The following is a 19,333-nucleotide window of genomic DNA, read 5'->3' on the forward strand; positions in this document are numbered from 1 at the left end:
ACTTAAAAAAAACATTCTAAATAAAATTAAGTGCAGGAAGCTGGCTGTATTTTAGGGTGGAAATGAGCACTTGTTCATAACGCCACTTTTACAAGTGCTATAACCAAGAGTGACACAAACCAGGTTGAATTTGGTAGTTAATATAAGAGCAGTACTAATGTATAATAGGAGTTATTTCACCTCTAATTCTACGAGGGAGAAAGGGACGCTGCTGCCATCTGCTGTACCCACGTAGTATTGCATCTAAGGACTCAAATTACTCCCTCAGCATAAAATCTAGCCCTACAGAATGATGAAAATACAGGATAGATCAATTAGAATGCGTGGAAATAAGTTCAGTGCTTTGTCTGTCATTTCTGAGATTGGAACTACAATTAAAAACTCATACTATAATTCAAATCGGTTTTTTTTCTTGTATTTCAGATGATGGTGTACAGATCACAACAAAAAAAAACAGGTGGACCATATGTCCCACTTGTCATCAATTTTCGAAATCCGCCACTGGTAGATCCCAAAGATAGTTGATCGCAACCTTGTTTTGGGGAAAAAATTCTGAGCTCATCTGGCCTAACCACCCATCCTCTTGTTTGATTTGAATTCAGTTCATTCAGCATTGCGTTGCCTATGGTTGCTACCAGAACGATCTAGAAAGACAGTTGCGACACTCTCTGATCTCGTCTCCGGGTGGTCACGTAGTTCAAGGAAGCCCAAATGGTTCTTAACACAAGCAGTCCTGTAATATATGTCTAATGTCCAGTTCAATTGGAAGATGAGACACCCATATAGACCAGTCCTTTCACTAACCCCCTCCAAAAGAAATCAGAGACTTTGAAATCTGGAGACCAGAGAGGCCAGAACATCAGAACACAGCAGTACCAGCTAGATGAGCACGCTGTTACTACACTGTACTGTATTGTCTACACAAAAACACTACTGCCAGGCCTCATCCTATTGTATTTTTTTTCTAACTAGGGCAGTGGACCTTTTCTTTCTCTCTCTGTTTTTGTGTGTGTTTTTTTCAACATGGAATGTCCTCGTGGGCTCAGTTGCAGTCATGGTAGAGGGTAGAGAGTGGGTGGGCTACAGGGTTTACCACCTGGACATTGGAACAATCCCTGTGAGATAAAAGACAGAAGACAATAAAGTAAGAGAAATATCAGGATGAAGAAGGAAAACAAGGTTTAAAAGTGCCATTATGAGCTCTCGCTTGGAAGTCGACGAGGGGATTGAAAGTGATGTCTGTGTGGAGGAGCAACTTCTACGACCTGCACTTTGCGGCAGGTAAGTCCACAGAGTGACGAGACAAGATGGCTGTTGGAATTAGTGCAAATGAATTTATCATGCACTTGCTAAAAAATGTGTAGGTTTGCCTTGTGCGTTCTTATCACAAATAGGATGTAGCGTGAAATATTCACTGCTCGTACAAACAGCAAAACAAAAGACAACGGCATCACAGCCTCACATAAGTCGCAAACATTCCCGAAATTAATTATTTTGGCTAGATGTGCTCATGTTCCAACTGATTTGGCGCATCATGAGCTTGTGCAATAAAGGGCTCTCCAAGTTAATAAAATAGCGAGCGTGGAGAGGCCGAGCAGAAAAGGGTGGGTGGGTATCTCGACCTTGTGAATGTTCATAGTGGACCGGACATTTTCGGCACCAAAATGTCCGGTCCACAAAGAACATTCACAAGGTCGAACACAAATAAAGCACACCGAGACAGATGAGTGAGATTTTGAAGCTTCTGCAGAAGGAGAGTACGGAGGTGGTGGGTCCGACGACTCTACTTCTATAGAAAATATTTTACTTAGGGCAAGATTTCATGACATACAGATTCTCTGTTACAAAGATGCATCGCGACAGTGACACCGATGATAGTGGTGATACTGATGATCTTAAAGGCTACATATAAACATATAAACAAAGGACATACCCTCTTACAAAGATGCATGGTTTGAAACCGATGGTTGTGATGTGGATGGTCTCTATGATATGGGCATGACACGGATTGAAGGTGATGTCAAAGATGTGAAACATTATTTGATTACTTTTCAAGATTATTTCACATTTGTCGACAATGACAAACGAAGAGGGGATGAGTGGCAGGCCAATGGACTTGGCGAGTTCACCTTCGGAGCGGAAAATGAGCAAAAAGGAGAGCAAGAGAAGCAAGAGTTGGAGGAGGAGGCGGAGGAGAAAACAGCGATGGAGGCAAAGTCAACAACAGGTGAACTACACAGTTCCAACTTCCAATAAACCCCATGTTGTCTGTTAATTTGGTATCCACTTGACACAAGCCCCCTTATTGACTGAATACACAAGTGTCTTCGAAATTATATATATAAATATATATATATATATATATATATATATATATATATATATATATATATATATATATATATATATATATATATATATATATATATATATATATATATATATATATATATATATATATATAATTTTGTCGTTTTAAATGAGCTTGTGATGTGCACAGAAAAGTTCAAATTCGGCACTTCAAAATATATAGAATTATTATTTTTTTAAATGAATTGCTACAGTTTGATATATATATATATATAATAAAGGATCAGGTTGTTAAATTAAGATACGTATTGATATATTTAGTGTGAAATATTGGTGTATTCAAACAGCTGAGAAATAAAATCCAAAGGAAATGCTGCTATTCCCATTTTTACAATGGCTTCTTGAATGACTGTTGAAGCGTGCGCGTATGCATGCGACCATTCTTTCCTCAGCTGTTGTCATGCACACAGCTCATCAATAGGCATTGAGCCAAGCCTGAAGTGGGTTTGTGAGTGAATAGACCGCAAGATGCGGCTTGGCTGCAGTGAGCTCTTCACACACAAAAGGCCAAACAAAAGTTGTGCTTTGAATCTTGCTTAGAGTGGCATCATTTTACACATTAGTACGTTTGCGGCAATACAGAAGCTCCTGATTCAATTCTTATCATAATTCCTGACCCACGAGTTGATACATAAAATATATTTTTTCAAAATCTGAAAATATTTTACATATATTACATGAATGCTAACATTTTATGGAACAAATCTCAAAAACCTGTTATATAATCCTCTAACAGATATTAATAATTAAAATAATGGAAGTTTGGTTTTAGCCAAAAATGAATTGGAAAAAAAAACATTAGGACATAGAGTCCATGCTGACAGTCAAGGTGCCTTAGAGGAAAACATTCCTTTCTCTTATAGAGATTTGTGAGAAAGAAGAAGAGCTCAACTCCCACTATTATGACCGAAATGACCTTTTAAGGCCTTCTTGTGTAATATTGTAGTTTTTTTTCTTGCTATTTGTTTTGCTTACGTCCTGTGTGTTTAACGTAATACCAACAGAAAACAAACCATTCCTCACATAATGATTATGAATAAACAATATTTTTTAATAGAAAGTACCAGTGTTTTCTGATGACCAATTCACTGGCTGGTGGCCTAAAAAATACATCTTCTGAACATCCTGGGAACATACTTATTTTAACCCCAGTCCACCGGGCTTCGAGCCGCGAGTTCCACACGGGAAGTTATTACATGGGTCGCCTTCAGCGATAGCAATGGTCCTATGTGTTAATGACACACCTTGGGATGATGGGACGGTGCTAGTAGGAAATCCCCCATGGATTTCAAAGCGGTAATTACTCTGGAAGCATCTCTTGATGTTCTACCTCTTCTCAAGTGTTAGCTGTCAACAAGTGGCACTGATGCTGATGTGGCACTTTTTACTGGCCAAGTGTAGTGACATGAGGGGAAGATTTTGCCACGATTGAGGGATGGCATATTGAATATGCCATATTCCTTTGCTTCAGTTCAAGGGTGTCCATTGGAAACTGAAACTATGTGGGTATGTTTGTGTGTGTGTGTGTGTGTGTGTGCGTGTGTGTGTGCGTGTGTGTGTGGGGGGGGCTTATGTGTGTGATTGTACAAGCTCTTGGGAGGCTGTGCTAGGGGGGATTTATTGTGGGACTGGTGATGCAAACCAGGGTAAAACAATGCCAAGGGCAACATGTCAATGTATAAATGACTGTATACCTTCCACATAACACTCAGTTTGCTCGTCACACATTATGTGCCAGATGTGAGAAAACATAAGCGACAGACAGTCTCACGCCGTAGAAATCTCACCGAATGTGATACTTGTCAAACACATATAATCAAATGCAGGTGAGTGTCAAATATGTCAAACAATGCTCAAAGCATATTGAACACAATCCCAAAAAGACTGCAAAGGGAGCTGCATGCATTTAGATCCCAAAAAGAAGCAATGACAATAAATGAGTTGAAATGTTCAGACTTGGGCGGCCCGGTAAATGAGTGGTTAGCACGTCGGCCTCACAGTGGAAGACCTGGGTTCAAATCCAGGTCGGTCCATATGCGTGGAGTTTACATGTTCTCCTCGGGGCCTGTGTCGGTTTTCTCTGGGTACCCCGGTTTCCTCCCACATTCCAAAGACACACATGGTAGATTGATTGGGCATTCTAAATTGCCCCTAGGTGTGAGTGTGAGCGTGAATGGTTGTTTGTCTCCTTGTGCCCTGCGATTGGCTGCCCACCAATTCAAGGTGTGCCCCGCCTCTGGCCCGAAATCAGCTGGAATAGGCTACAGCACCCCCCGTGACCCAAGTGAGGATAAAGTGGTTCAGAAAATGAGATGTTCAGACTTGTCCTTCTCTTTTACTCTTAGGAGGGTTACACAGATAGTGTTAGCAGCAGCAACAGCGGCACTGATGAGGATAAAGAGGAGGTGGCCACAGAGGCTTACGTCTGCTCCGTATGCCTGGATCTCTATTTCAACCCGTACATGTGTCAACCATGCAAGCACATCTTCTGCGAACCTTGCCTGAGGACACTCGCCCAGAACTGGCCCGACAACACGCCCTGCCCTCTATGCAGAACCATCATCACACACGTCTTCTTCCAGAAAGGTGAGCCAAGTCAAGCCAGGTCTTAGGGTGGATTGTGGCATAGTTAGAAGCTGATAATTTTCTCAAAGGAGACAGAGTAGAGCTCCAGATCTTTTTTTTGCTTATTTTATTTTATTCATTTATTCAGTATCTGAGATGCCTTACAATGGTAGGGGTACTGGAGCCTATCCCAGCCAACAAAGGATAGTAGGCAGGGTACACCCTGAATTGATTCCCAACCAATCACAGGGCACATGGAGAACAACAACCCTGAACCCACACACTCATACCAACAGGAAATTTGGAGGGTTCAATCAGCCGACCATGCATGTTTTGGGGATGTGGGCGGAAACTGGAGTATCCCGACAAAACCCACACTGGGTTTATATTAAACATGCAAAACTTCACCATGGAATGCTGCAACCCACCAGGGATTGAACACTCAATCTATGAACTGTGAGGCAGACGTGCTAAACATTTTTCAAACATGCGATATATATATAAATATATATATATATATATATATATATATATATATATATATATATATATATATATATATATATATATATAATTTTGTTTTTGTCATCTTGCAACACACGTAAAAAATTTAACAATGTAATTCCATATGGTAATTAAGATGAGTTTGGAGAATGTTTGCAATATGCCATGAGGTATTTGAGCTATTTGCAAACAACAACTATAATTTAATTGTTCAAACAATAACTTTCTCAATCTGACACAATGATAATAAAAGGGTATTGGATCTTATTTTTTGCAAGTAGGGCCTACTGCTTTGGTCAGTCAGTAAATGCTAATGTAACCCAATCGTAATGTGATTGGATAATCCACCGTCGTCTATTTTTGCAGTTTCTGTGTGCCATAAAAGTCTGAATGGATGGGGTCAAGAGGAAAACAAGACCCCACAGATGAGCGTTCTCATTGATGATTAAGTGATTTTGAGGATGGGTAATTTAGTTCTTGTGTTGATTAGTCAAGTGAAGGTCACGTAGAAACAGCAGCATGCAGGGCTTGTCATGCATGGGTCATGTTTTTGGGTGTTTACTGAATCAATCATATTTCCCTAACACAGTATTTGAATATTTTTCTCACAGATTTAAACCAAAGGGCAAAGACGTTCCTCCCAAAGGAATTCCTGCGTCGCAAACAATACTTCCAGAAAGCAAGCTGTGCAAAATGGCCTCTGCCGAGCTGCAGAAAACTCTTCAGATCATTTGGGGGTAATTCATTGAAGTTTAAAAAAAAAAAAAAAACGATCACCGGAATGAGATGTCCGATTATGAAATAACAAGAACTCACACTTTGTTCCGAGTCTATATAAATTCCAGAGAAATCGGGAAACACCAAATAGAGGATCCTGGCCAATACTTCCGATGTTGAATGTTAAAAAATCAGACAAGGAGGCATATATAAATAAAATCTCAATGTCTCCCTCCAGGTTTCAGGAGACCAACCATCTTTGGGGCACGGCGCCAATTGTCACGCACGGGAGGCGGCTTTCGTCTGAATGCACCAGACTTTGATGAAGATGCCCACGGTTGGCACTTTGACATGGACATGGTCACCATCTACATTTATTCAGGGAACTGGATAATCGGCTTCTTTGTATTTTGCATTCTCTATTACCTCTTCTTCACCTCTTGTTGATTTAATGGGAAATGCCTACTAAGCGAATAGCTTTCCTGTGGAGATAAGCAGGTGGGATGTTGAGTGGAGGGAAAACAGCAGCCACGTCAGCTTGTTATCAGCCATTAATAAACGATTCAAAGACGATCTTGTGTAGGAGGGACATTCAGGCTTCCAGTGATCTCTGTGTGAACAGGATAAACAACAAGTTCTGTCTCTCAATGGCAGGGCTTGATCAGGAGGACTCAAACGGCATGATTCATCATGATTAAATTAGAAGGGGACATTATATTACTTTTGCACTTGAATGCTTACTGTGAGAGAGCTATTCTTAGACAAATGCACAAGTGGATGCAGTTTCTGCGTGTGATGACAAGTAGGCTTTTTGTGTTGTGGTAATGACGACATGGCCTATGTCCGATTATTATTATTATTATTATTATTATTATTATTATTTAAGTTTGACAATAAATCATCTGAATCTTAGTTGCCCTACAAATTATTTCCCATATTAAGCAAAAACATTTTACACAAACACAAAAAAAGTATGATTCTGAAATTCTGAATGTAGGCAACTGTAGAATTTCAGTAATTTGTTTTACATAAATAGTTATGTAAAAAATGAATATAAATAAATATAATGTGATGAATATAATTTTGCATCTTGGTTGCTAATGTCTTGACTTCTTGCTCTTTTCTCTGTTCTGCAATGTATGTTTCAGTGGTGTAAATTTAAAAATACGGTATTTTGAATCGCATGCAGTCCACAAATCAAAATGTCTTTATTTCTTGAATGCTAAAATGATTATATCTTACAATATCCCCATATTGCAGGATTGTATGTATATTACGTATACTATGTTATTATGTATGTTACCTCATAATCAGGGGACTGTAACGCTTGCCACACAATGTTCCTCCAAGGTTACGGCAGGTAGAACCAGCGTGGAGCGTGGAGGGAGGGGGTAGATTTGTGAATGAATGCGGAGTTTTTCACATGACACTGCGAGCTCCCAAAAAATACATCCAAACAAATTGTGGACCGGTGACGTTTGCAGCTTCTCTGCAGCTTAGAGGCAGCAGATGCGTATCTGCCCCTGCCTTCTTTTGACCGAGGTGTTCGTTGCAAAGCACAAGAAATGGACGCGGTGTGCCGGATGATGCACGAGGAGGAGACGAAGCGAGCGAGCTGCATGCTGCGGGTGTGAAGGTGACTTGATGCGGACAAGAGGCGCGCGTTCTCCGCCTCCCCGCCCTCATCCACCATCCTCGACAAGCCTCACAATCGGAAGGTGAGGCTTTGGGTGTGATCGGACCTTCGCCTCACGACCATCAAGCAGGTCAAGAGTCCACAAGAAGGAGGAAGGACGGTGGAGACTTTGGGGGGCGGGGGAAGGAGGAAGAGAGCGAGCCGGGCTTGGGGAGCGGCACGCAGGAGAGCTCGTTCCCTATCAGGACGGGTTGATTAGTGCCTGTGTATGCATGAGTTCGGCGTCGAATGGGCGCAAAAACCGCCCCAGAACGGCCGGGAACATCTTCCAGATCGGCAAGCCTCTTTACAGAGACCCCCAGCGCCGGGAGAGCACGGAGAGTAGCCGCAGAGCCCAGCGTGCTGTGGCCGATTGTAGGATGGTAAGTGGCGGAAGCGCGTCAATCCCGAGCACCGGTACATCATGCGCGGATCCTATTATGTGCATCCTACACGCTCATGTATGACCAAAATGTTGATGCAGAACAGAATCGACATGCCATAGTAATGACCATTCATAGCAAAACGAGCTGCAGTGGATGATTTTGAAGAAATACAATATATATATGTTCTTTTCGGCTTGTTCATGAGATGTTCAATGATGATGATGTGATACACATGACATAGATGAAACATGTGAATGTGAAGTGATGGCTGCGTACAATGAACGTTCTGCAGATGCTGCATGGAAGTCTCGCAGTTTTCTCTCTTTTTTTAATGGGGGGGGGGGTCGTGGGGGGTGCTGCAAGGTGCTGCAAAGTCCACATGCACCGTATGTTATTAAAGCAATGTTTGTAATCCAAGTATTTTCATAGGGTAAAATTATTTATATGCACTTTGGTTCTTTTTGAAAGGCACTTGTTGCTTTTGTTCAATTCACCTCTTCATTTAGATATTTTAACATTATTTTATAATAATTCATTCATTTTATGCACCGCTTATCGTCACGAGTCTCGGGGTGCTAGAGCCAATCCCAGCCGAATATGGAAGTAGGCAGGTGGACACCTTAAATTGATTGCCAGGGCAATTTTAGAATAATGTTTTTATTATTATTTAGTTATGTGCTTTTTTAAAAATAAAATAAAACATATTTGAAAGTGCGCATGCCCAATTCAATTTGATCTGGAATTATATTGCATCATAATTATCATTTATTTGAATTGTACTTTGTTTAATGAAAAACATATACACACCAACTAATCTAATATCTAATACAAGAGCTAGGCAAAATGTAAAAAAACATTTTAATATTATCATGCTATTTGATTGTTTCTTTTACAGGTACAAAAAAGTCACGTTATTTGAGCACTTACAAGTGTGACGTACTTCTTTCCCACAAAAAGGAACAAACTATGTGAGATACTTTAGGCTGGTCTACAATCATGCATTTGGACCTAAACACCTGAGCATTATTATTATTTTAATAATACAGGCAGGCTAAAAAAAATAAATAAAGCTGTTATTCGACTGAAAATGCATGCTTTTGACTGATATTTTCCATGTGATTGCAATGCAGATCGTGCAAGAGTTCAACACGCTGGTAGCTCTTTACCGTGAACTGGTCATTTCTATTGGTGAGATCACTGCCGACTGCCCTAACTTGCGGGCTGATATGTTGAAGACACGGAGCAAAGGCTGTGAGATGGCCAGGGCCGCACACCACAGTCTCTCTTTAATAGCAGGGTAAGATTTAATCAGGCAAATAACCTCCCACCATCTCCTAAAACAAACTTTTTTTTCTAAGAAACTAGTACTGAAATGCCATAGGTACAACTTGACAAAAAAACACACTAATATTTATAGCTGGGTGCCAGCATTTTCTTTGTGATTCCAAAACTGGACATGTTTTTTACAACAAACAATAAAAAGTAATCTGCAGGGAGAAAAAAGATTTTTTTGCAACATGTTTCTCATTGGTCTTCCCTATTTTATATAATATATAAAATAACTACTTGCTTAAACAACAGTCCACCCATCTCATCTATCCCTTTCAGCTTTTCCCCTCAGGGGTTGCCACAGCAAAACAGTCAATTTGCATGATACATTTGACACACAGTTTTCACGCCAGATGCCTTTCCTCACGTAACCCACAAGTGGGAATAGAAGCCAGGCTTCCACAATAACAGCAGGGCACTCGGACCATTGAGCCATCACTGGGGTCACTTACACCGACAGTAACACTTAAAAATAACATAAAATGTTTCGATATAACGGTGTAATAAAGTGTAAATGTATTGTAGTTTTAGTATCTGCACTCGAGACTAACATAATACACTATATATACTAAAGATTTCCCAAATCCAATGTGAATCAAAGGATCGGTCGGAATCATGTAAAAAGGATCATTGTTTATTTATTTTTATATACGTATTAACTCATTGGGTGCCATCGACTGCAATAAATATCCAATACCTTTGGACTGGGAGGGTTGGCAGCGATTAGTGGATCGCTTTTATTTGGTTGAATGAAATAAAAAGTTAAAGTTTGTTCAAGTTAACAAAGTGGAAAGAAAGGGCAAAAATGTATGTTAGTAGGTAATGGAAACGCTAACCTTTTTCCAAATCTTATCAGTCTCTTCTTGCGGGCATTAAAAGCAATTACCCATATTTATTGTCAAAAGTTGCTGCAAAAATACCAACAATTTTTTTAATGCGACATTGATCAATATATTCATTTGTGTGTTTCAAATGTCCACTTAGTACTTTCACTCTCCATTGGGTGATTCAGAGCTCATTTAGCCATCACCTGCTATAGATTGAAGCATGTGCAAAGCTGCTGTGGAGTGTCATAAAAGTCAGTGATGAGGGAGCGCTGGGTAGATAAATCACACTTGATGGGCTTTTTATGTCAGCGCATTTCATTACTCGTCCTCTGAAAGCTAAGCAAACTCAAAGACAGATAATCATTTCATCAAGCAAATGTGAAGGCGTAACTCTACTGCTTATTGTCATGTTTTATGTCTGACTGAAGTAATATTGATGTTTTTATTTTTTAAATCAATTCAATTAGTTTACTTTTGCCATGTTTCGACACACTTTTGTCCAACTGACCTGTGGGAAAAGCAGTTTGTGTGTATGTTGCGTGGTCACATCACCAAACACAAATGATTATGCAAATTAGTCCACTTTTACATAACAGTGCAGAAGTGCAGATGGCAGTGTTTACTGACGCATTTTCAGAAAAGGCAGTTGAGTAAAGATTTAATTGTTTGCTCCGTTTCACACGCCAGGCACTCCAGAAATTCATTTATTTGTAGCCATACATTAAAAAGGCAACTTTCTACAATATTCCCCCTTGAAGAAGGCTAATCATTGATGTCTCTGTTAGGCCAGAGGATGGCGAAATTCACCCAGAGATCTGCAGGCTTTTCATCCAACTGCAGTGCTGTCTGGAAATGTACATCACCGAGATGCTCAAGTCCTGCTGCTTGCTGAGCTCTTTGCAGCTCCACAGGAAAGGTAAACACACCCAGAGGCACTTACTCTGCATACACTTTGAGAACAACCATTAATGTTTCAACTGAAGCAAATTGAAAAATGAGTGATACTTATACGAGAACTATTTATCACCAATGCTAACTGCGCTGAAATGACGGCCACAAGTAAACTTTGTGTTACACAATGGAGAATTTTACGTTTTTCGGTTTGAAGTGTTAAAAAAAACCTTCATTCTATAATAATGAATTTTCTATCTTGCAATCCAAACTGCAACAAAATTTCTGTTGTCATAATATCCACCATCTTTGTGTCAGAACCAATGTTCCCTCTAATTTTTCGTTGGTCTGAGCAGAAAGTCAACCTCCCTGAGCGCACTGAGTACCAGTGTGAGCGACATCATCGGTACTCGGATGATTCGCCTAAAGACGTTTCGCCGACGGACGTTTGACAGACGGGCAGGTCGCCGAATGGACGTTCCGCCGAACGTTCATTCGGCCGAACGGAGGTTTCGCCGAAACGGGATTCGCGCGCTCGCCCCGCCCCCGGATCGTGTGTGTACAAGTTTTTCAACCTCGGCCCGCGGGCCATATACGGCCCGTTAGGATTTTTAATCCGGCCCGCCGCCGGTGTTGTCCAAATTATAGTAAAAATCAATGTTAGTCTACCATCAATGGCAGCCCGGGATAAGGCACTCTTGGGCGGGCAGATGTAGCAGAACCGAGCCGTAAAATGACAGCAATCGGGTCAAATCCATCCTAAAACAGCATTTAATGATTAAATACAAATACTGGAGCTCTTTGGACATTAGAACCGAGCCCAGGGAAGTGAATTCCTTGGTAAAATGTCGTGATGATATCGCGATGGAGGCAAAAAAAGTCTATATACGTCCATTCGCCAAACGGCTCAAAATGCTCTCAAATTCGGTCAAATCCAGCCGAAAACAGCGTTTAATGATTAAATACAAATACTGGAGCTCTTTGGACATTAGAACCGAGCCCATCATGAAGAAAGGGGTAAAAAAAAAAAAAAAAAAAAAAAAAAAAAAAAAAAATCCTTTTTTTTTTTTTTTTACTGCGCGCCATAGGATTTCTGCTGCGCAGAGAAGACGAGAGTAGTGCGCAATTGCGCACGCGCGCAGCTTAGAGGGAACAGTGGTCAGAACTGTACATTTTTAAATTGCCTCCACTGGTGCAAAGAATAGAATGCTGCAAGCCTTTTGTCAATTTTGGAGTAAATTACTCAGTGTATTTTTCCGACTAAGATTTCTCAGAAACGTATTGTTGATATGCATCTGGCTTTTTCTGTGGCACCAGGCAAAGAGCCCTTTAGCCTCCCCTCAGCAGACAGGAAGCTTGAGGAGAGCTCGGACGTCCCCATCCTTGAGGACACCTCCTCGTCGCCCACTGATGGCCCTGCACTCAACTGGCAGGTAGCCACGGATATAGAAGAAATTGAAAAGTAAGTTCATGCTGAAATTCCTCTATCAATCTGTTGGGTGAATTTTGGTATTCATTCACTCAGCTTCTCTGCCACACATCCTCCCTAGGCTTTAAGTTAGTGTGGTAGCTCATTGATCTGAGTGCCCTCCTACCAGTGTGGGAATGGTTGCTTACTAAAGGATGTCCACTATTTGAAAATTTGTATGCCAAGTCCATCATGTGAATTGTCTGTTTTGCTGTGGTCACCCGAAAGTGTGCATGGATATTTCTTTATGGCTTATCACTAAACATTGGTCTTTTATTGTTATTTTATATGTACTTTAGCAACAAGACAATTTTGGAAGCAATTATTTATGTAAACAGTACAACTATTGTAACATTAATAATAAGAATAGATCATGTGAGAAAAAAATCCTGTAATATTTGTAGAAAGCAATTTTAGTAATACAGGGGCGCTTGCACTCCTTTGCTCCAAGATCTACATTTCAATGAGCCAACCTCCCGCGATCAACTTTGTTGTTAGGGTTAGAATTCAGGGGTGGGCAAAGCGGTCCTGGTGGGCCACTGCGGGTAGCTTTTTGTTCTACAGACACTTTAACCAACGGGGGTTGTGATGAAACGAGAAGCAATCCACTGATTGCACTTCTAACATACCACATTTGTGGAATGGTATCACACATGACTTACTGCAGAGGTGTTCAAACTTTTTCGCTCCAAGCTCTACTTCTTTACAAGGAGTTAACTTTCCACGATCTATCTTTTTTACAGGCCACTGACAAAGCTCAGCAATTATGTAATGATATACCTCGCATTAGAGTACATATCAACATGTAATGGAGCGGCAGGGAACAGGGCTTATTCACGCTAAAGCTTGCTGTGGACATGCCAAATTCATAATGTTATTATCGTGCCATCGACCAATAGTAGCTTGGAAATCTACCGGTAGATCGCGATTTACGTAATGGGCACCCCTGTAGTAATATATATTCTCTACCAAAATAGTAAATATATTTTGTGATGGGGGCCTGTAAAAAAATTATTAGATGGGTTGGATCTAGCCCACTTGTTTGACACCTGTTTCTGTATGGGCCTGCGGCTAGTAATTACAGGTGTACATAACCAATTTCATTACCATTTGATCCAACTCCATTCTTTGGACAATAATATATTTTCTGATATTACAACCTATGTGATTTATTTCGATTGGTGGTTCATCTAACGATTTAATACAAGCATGTACATTTATCCTATAGCAATAAAAAAATACTAACCATTTTTAACGTTTTGGACAATTCTGTTGTTGAAACATTTCAGAAATGTAAATGAAAATCACACTTCAAAAAAATTGCACAGCTAAAAGATGGTGTTGATCTTTTGCATTTCAATGAATTGGATTGGATTGTTGTTTAACCAATCCCTGTATTAATATATATATACTAGTTATATACATAATATGCAACATAAAATGGACACTTGATCTTATTTGTTGCAGGGACATGAGAGAAATGAAGAACCTTCTTAGTAAACTCAGGGAGACAATGCCTTTACCACTGAAGAACCAAGGTGTGTTGAGACCTAAAACTAAGTTCTTAGAGTTCAGTACAGTGCAGTACAAGTAGAACAAAAATAAAAATAAATAAATAACATGTGCTATACGTTCACTCCATTTTTGTTGCTTGCAGACGACAGCAGTTTGCTGAACCTGTCTCCCTACCCACTGGTCAGACAGAGAAAGAGGCGCTTCTTTGGCCTCTGTTGCCTGGTAACCAGCTGAGCTATCAACAACAACAACAACAACAACAACAATGTCAAGAAACTTCACATTGTCCTGTCCTGTCCTTCACCACTCAAATACTGCCATTTTCAAACAAACAGACCAAAATATAGCAACGCTGCCCATTGTTATTTATTTATTTATTTTGTATCTTTTTGTACTACTACTGAGAATAACTTATAGAATTATCCAATAGTTTTGGCTCAATAGTAATGATGTAATGTCATGTAAAAGAGAAAGACAAAGAAAATATGCCCAAGTGCAAAACAAACACATTTTGAAAATTTGGTTTTCAATTTGTGTTAATGGTCATTGTGAGCCATTGCATGTTTCAGTATCAAACGTAAAATAAAATTTAAAAAAATGTACAAATATTGGATTGAAGAAAAACTGAAAAATACAAATGTAGCCTTTTTTGTTTTCTTGTGTTGGGAGGTAAAATTGGATGATTTATAAGCAAGCCTCAGATGTGCTGCCACTCAAATGAACAAGTAGGTACTTATGTGCTACTACAGGCTGAAGGCTGCTCTCTATTTGCTAACTCTTAACCTACATGCAATACAAGTGCTGTGTCTATACCATCTACTGGCAAAATTTTAACTAAAACGTTACAATTAATTCACAAGCCTTGATACAAAATCATACATCATAAATCGTGCTCTGAGCATTTGTGCATATACATCCCTAGAATATACCTACAAAATTACATTGTTATCTGTCCCGAAATAAAGGTGAAATAGCTCAAATCAACAATGTGAGTGGCGCCTGCACAGGCCTTCAGCCTGCTTGTAATAAAAAAAGGGGAAAAACAGAGAGAGAGAGAGAGAGAGAGAGAGAGAGAGAGAGAGAGAGAGAGAGAGAGATTCATGGAAGGATACAGTAGAGAAACTTTTTTTCACAGAAAATCGATTAAACTCATAAATCAAGGCACCACTGTATTTATTTTTTCATTTGGAAATGAGTCAAATTCACTAACAATATAACCGAAGGGTTAGTGATGTAAATGTCAAAAAAAAAAAAAAAAAAAAAACATGTTTAATCAATGAAACATGTACATATGTTAAGGAAGGCAGAAAGTCATTTAATTGTATGGTCCAGTCTAGTAGTTTATTGTTTCTCCTTCATACCTCTTCTTATTTTAGTCTTCCATGAAAGATATAGCTGTATCTTAAACTTACAAAATCAAAGCGGGATATATGATACATATGTATAAATTGCACATGCACCCCCCTCACACACACATGCATCTTGTATTCTGTACACTTCCTGTTCCAGTGCTCTGAAAATAAGTAGGCCTGTTATTGGTTGTTACTCAGCATGGAACCACCATGTGGAAGATGCTTGATAGTGTTTAGAGACCCTTGGAGGGACAGTCAATACATGAGGATGATGTAGATCCTTTACATTGTTAATAAAACTTTTGTTATAGAAATGAAGTGGAATTGTTTATTTTTTCCTTGACTATTGTGTTGACTCACCATAGATGTTTGGGACGTGGTAAATCCCTTCACTGAAGGTAACAGTGATGTTTTTATCTTCTTTTAATTCTTTTGTTCTTTTTGTTCATTTGTGTGCTACAGAAAACCTTTAGGGCGGCTTGATTACTTTTTCCAACATTATCTTCCTTCCCAACTTCATTGACAGAACAATTGAACATGATTATACGAAGTATTTTTCCTGTGAGTTCTGGACATTTTGGGACAGTTATTGGGTCTTAATCATGATGACATGGAGATCAGAAACCAGAAAAAAAATGAATTCTATTATATGTACACATTTGTTGAGATTAGGAGTGTTAGTTGTTGGCCCACAATTTATAGTAAATAGTAAATACATTTACACATGTACATGTTTGTGCACATTTAGGTTATACTAATACTCCAAGGTTTGGTGTTTATAGCAGGGGAAAAAGGTTTATTACCACTCTGATCTGCATAGGCATTTCATATTGTGATTAAAAGCAAGAATGCAAGACTTAACTAATGATTTTCTTAACTCAAGTGATAACTGGAATCAATCTGATGAGAATTAGGGGGCGTCTCAACTCAAAAAGGCTTGATAATACATACTTGCTTGAAAGATAAAAGTTAAGACTTGAAACTTATAGTATAGGACAAATTGCAAGATGTATGCCCCCCACCACTACACACCCTTGGTGTCATTTAAACGTTACAAGACATGATATCCACAACAGACACTTTTTCTCCTTTGCAGCCCATCAGTCCTACTTCAGATTCACTCATGTTTCTACTGACAGGAGCATCATCCCCAGTGCGGACATAACCTTCAAACCCCGGAGTCAGGCACTCTGCTTGGTCCTTACAACAATACTCCCCAATGTGCTCTGAAAGCAAGAGCAAAGGTGGACACATATTATCATCAAAGTCACTTTTCCTTTTCTTTCATGTGCATATTTGAGTTCCTCACCATGTTTCCCACATCTGACAAAAAAAAAGTGCAGTCTGATGTAGTGTTGCGCTGTGACCACGTGCATGCGCTGTCTGCTACTAAATTGTTGTTATTATTTCTTATGCACCTCTTCAGATGGAGTTTGCACACTGACAACAATTGACCTGCCAAACGCTCCCTTAGTGGTTGTTTATATTACAGTGTCTTTTCATCAATGCAGTTGGGCAGTTAATACTTCACTAGGATATACAGAAAAGTGGAGTTTGCATGTTCTCTCCAGGTTTGCATGGGTTTTCTCCAGGTTTCCTCCTACATACCAAAACATGTATGGTAGGCTGTTTGAACAGTCCAAGGTATGAGGGTGAGCGTTAATGGTTGTCCGTCTCCTCGTGCCCTGCGATTGGCTGGCCATTGATTCAGGTTGTTTCCTGCCTGGTGCCCATAATAGGCTGGGATAGGCTCCAGCACCCCCCGCAACCCTTGTGAGGATAAGTGATTTGGAAAATGAATGAATGAATGATATTTCCTTTATAATCACATTCCATCCGGATGTTGTTGTCAAACTCAATGATGACCTCATGCAATTCCAAGCCATTACATGCTGTCAGTTTGGAAGTGTGTGCTACCGAGCCACAGGGTATATTAGCTTGTGACAGCGACAGATGATTCTCTTTCCGTAAATAAACAAATCTGTGCTAGCAACAGATTCAGCAGATCCAAGTCATATGACAAATCAATAGGGAACAGGCTTTCACGTGGAGTGTCTATTTTAATATGGCAGAAATCCCCTTGAAAAGTGGTGGTATATGAGAAAGCATGTTAGTATAGTGAACTGCCATTATATACTATTATATAATATATACTATATTACCATTTTTTGCACTTGTAACTTATATCACCATTATCATATTTACATTTTTCCTACACATTGTTTACTCCAAACAAGCACGCTGCTACAATATTAATGGAAACCATAAAGAAAGGGCAATACGGTTCAATACCTCTGGCGGAACTGCAACAAAAAGCGAACTCAATGTGTAAAGGATGAGCTCAGAAACACTAAAGAAAAACAATGTCAGTTAATACAGCTCGGTGCTACATCCGTAAATGCGACTTAAAACAGAACTACACAAAAGCAAAAAGCTTTCATCAACAACAGCCAGAAGCGCCGCCGGCTTCTGTGGCTCATCAAAAATGGACTCCTGCAAATTGAAAGTGTGTTCCATAGTCTGACGAGTCTACATTTTAAATTGATTTTGGAAGTTGCGGGGGTTGCTGGAGCCTATCCTATCTGACGTCAGCTTAAATGCGGACAAAACCCCAGACTAGTCGCCAGTCAGCCGGAGGGTACACAGAGAGACAGACGGCCGTTCGCACACACAATCATAATGCCACCAGCGGGAATCGAGCCCGCACCGAAGTCAGGCGAGTGAACCAAAACACCATCAGGTGGCTCAGAGATGAAAGTATCATCTCAAATGATGCTACGGATGTGAGACTGATAAGATGGAAGAAAGATGACAAGCAGACGGGGTGAGGGAATATTTTGTACTTTAGGGAAGGATTTTAGTTCTGATGGAGGCCTGATTCAAATAGGGGGTTCTGATTGTTATGATTTGAAGGTTAAATGAAATGAGGGCAGCCATTAAGGTAAAGTCTTTGGAACAGTATGTGTGTGAGATGGTGTCAAAGATCGCAGTCAGGCCCAGGAGCATGAGGATGGAGAGGGATTTAGAATCAGAGGATGTTATTTGTGAATTTGAAGAGTGTCATTTCAGCACTGTGACAGGAGCAGAAAACTTATTGAAAGGGTTATTAAAGGTGAGGTGGGAGTGGAGTTAGCTGGCTATGATTTTTTTTCCAAATGTTGGGACATGAATAGTAAATGACAAATGCCATGAAGGTGATGGACTGCAATACTTTTGAATAAATACTAAGCCTCGGTATCTTTTGATACAGCTATTGTACTGAATCTCAATTGAAGGTGGTTTAGGTGTATTGACAACTACTTGTTCACAATTTTGGCGACTACTTGTATGTAGTGCAAAGATTAGAGGCACATAATGAACGGGTCATTTTCCATGTCAATGAAATCACCAGCCAGACTAAATGCCTCCTTCACGGTTATCCTGCCCCTCAGGCAACAATAACCGTTTGCTCTGGCCAGCAGACCATGGCCTTCATTAGTGCTGCTACACCATGGTCACATGTCGTCTTTTGACCGCCATCTGTCTCCAAAAAGCCTTGGTTCTACATATTGACAGTAAAATGCAGCAGTCCCTGACCTTTCTGCACTAAATGCACGGCTGATGTATGATATTAGATTGGACACTTGATTTAACAGTTTACTGTATTAATTCATTAATTGCCCAAACTTGATTGTCAGTTTTCAGTTTTAGTCAGAACACAAGGATCAGACTAAAAATTTCAGCGTACGTATGTT

The 19,333-nt window shown here is 39.9% G+C and overlaps 3 protein-coding genes across 3 annotated transcripts in view; 2 read left to right on the plus strand and 1 right to left on the minus strand.

Annotated features, from left to right (window-relative positions):
* The window catches only part of LOC144074626 (uncharacterized), a 282,179-nt gene that overhangs the window by 36,597 nt on the left and 226,249 nt on the right, over positions 1-19,333 (minus strand). The window lies entirely within an intron of this gene.
* Positions 1,079-6,932, plus strand: rnf180a (ring finger protein 180a). The gene is made up of 5 exons (XM_077601135.1): positions 1,079-1,281; positions 2,057-2,227; positions 4,716-4,956; positions 6,051-6,176; positions 6,395-6,932. Exons 2-5 carry the CDS (start codon positions 2,078-2,080, stop codon positions 6,601-6,603), a joined length of 726 nt encoding a protein of 241 aa, XP_077457261.1. The 5' UTR covers positions 1,079-1,281; positions 2,057-2,077; the 3' UTR covers positions 6,604-6,932.
* Positions 7,529-15,338, plus strand: rgs7bpa (regulator of G protein signaling 7 binding protein a). The gene is made up of 6 exons (XM_077601812.1): positions 7,529-8,214; positions 9,348-9,514; positions 11,159-11,289; positions 12,582-12,726; positions 14,200-14,270; positions 14,390-15,338. The coding sequence occupies exons 1-6, from the start codon at positions 8,065-8,067 to the stop codon at positions 14,479-14,481; spliced, it is 756 nt and encodes a 251-aa protein (XP_077457938.1). The 5' UTR covers positions 7,529-8,064; the 3' UTR covers positions 14,482-15,338.

Source organism: Stigmatopora argus, chromosome 5 (genome assembly GCF_051989625.1).
Source record: "Stigmatopora argus isolate UIUO_Sarg chromosome 5, RoL_Sarg_1.0, whole genome shotgun sequence".
Taxonomy (NCBI): Eukaryota; Metazoa; Chordata; class Actinopteri; order Syngnathiformes; family Syngnathidae; genus Stigmatopora; species Stigmatopora argus.

What these genes read in the sequence shown, in the direction of transcription:
- rnf180a (XM_077601135.1), top strand. Translation starts at nt 2,078, where the DNA reads ATGACAAACGAAGAGGGGATGAGTGGCAGGCCAATGGACTTGGCGAGT. An exon ending in GGAGGCAAAGTCAACAACAG is followed by an intron (nt 2,228 to 4,715) that starts GTGAACTACACA and finishes TTTTACTCTTAG; the next exon opens with GAGGGTTACACAGATAGTGT. An exon ending in ACACGTCTTCTTCCAGAAAG is followed by an intron (nt 4,957 to 6,050) that starts GTGAGCCAAGTC and finishes TTTTTCTCACAG; the next exon opens with ATTTAAACCAAAGGGCAAAG.
- rgs7bpa (XM_077601812.1), top strand. Translation starts at nt 8,065, where the DNA reads ATGAGTTCGGCGTCGAATGGGCGCAAAAACCGCCCCAGAACGGCCGGG. An exon ending in AGTCTCTCTTTAATAGCAGG is followed by an intron (nt 9,515 to 11,158) that starts GTAAGATTTAAT and finishes TGTCTCTGTTAG; the next exon opens with GCCAGAGGATGGCGAAATTC. An exon ending in GATATAGAAGAAATTGAAAA is followed by an intron (nt 12,727 to 14,199) that starts GTAAGTTCATGC and finishes TATTTGTTGCAG; the next exon opens with GGACATGAGAGAAATGAAGA.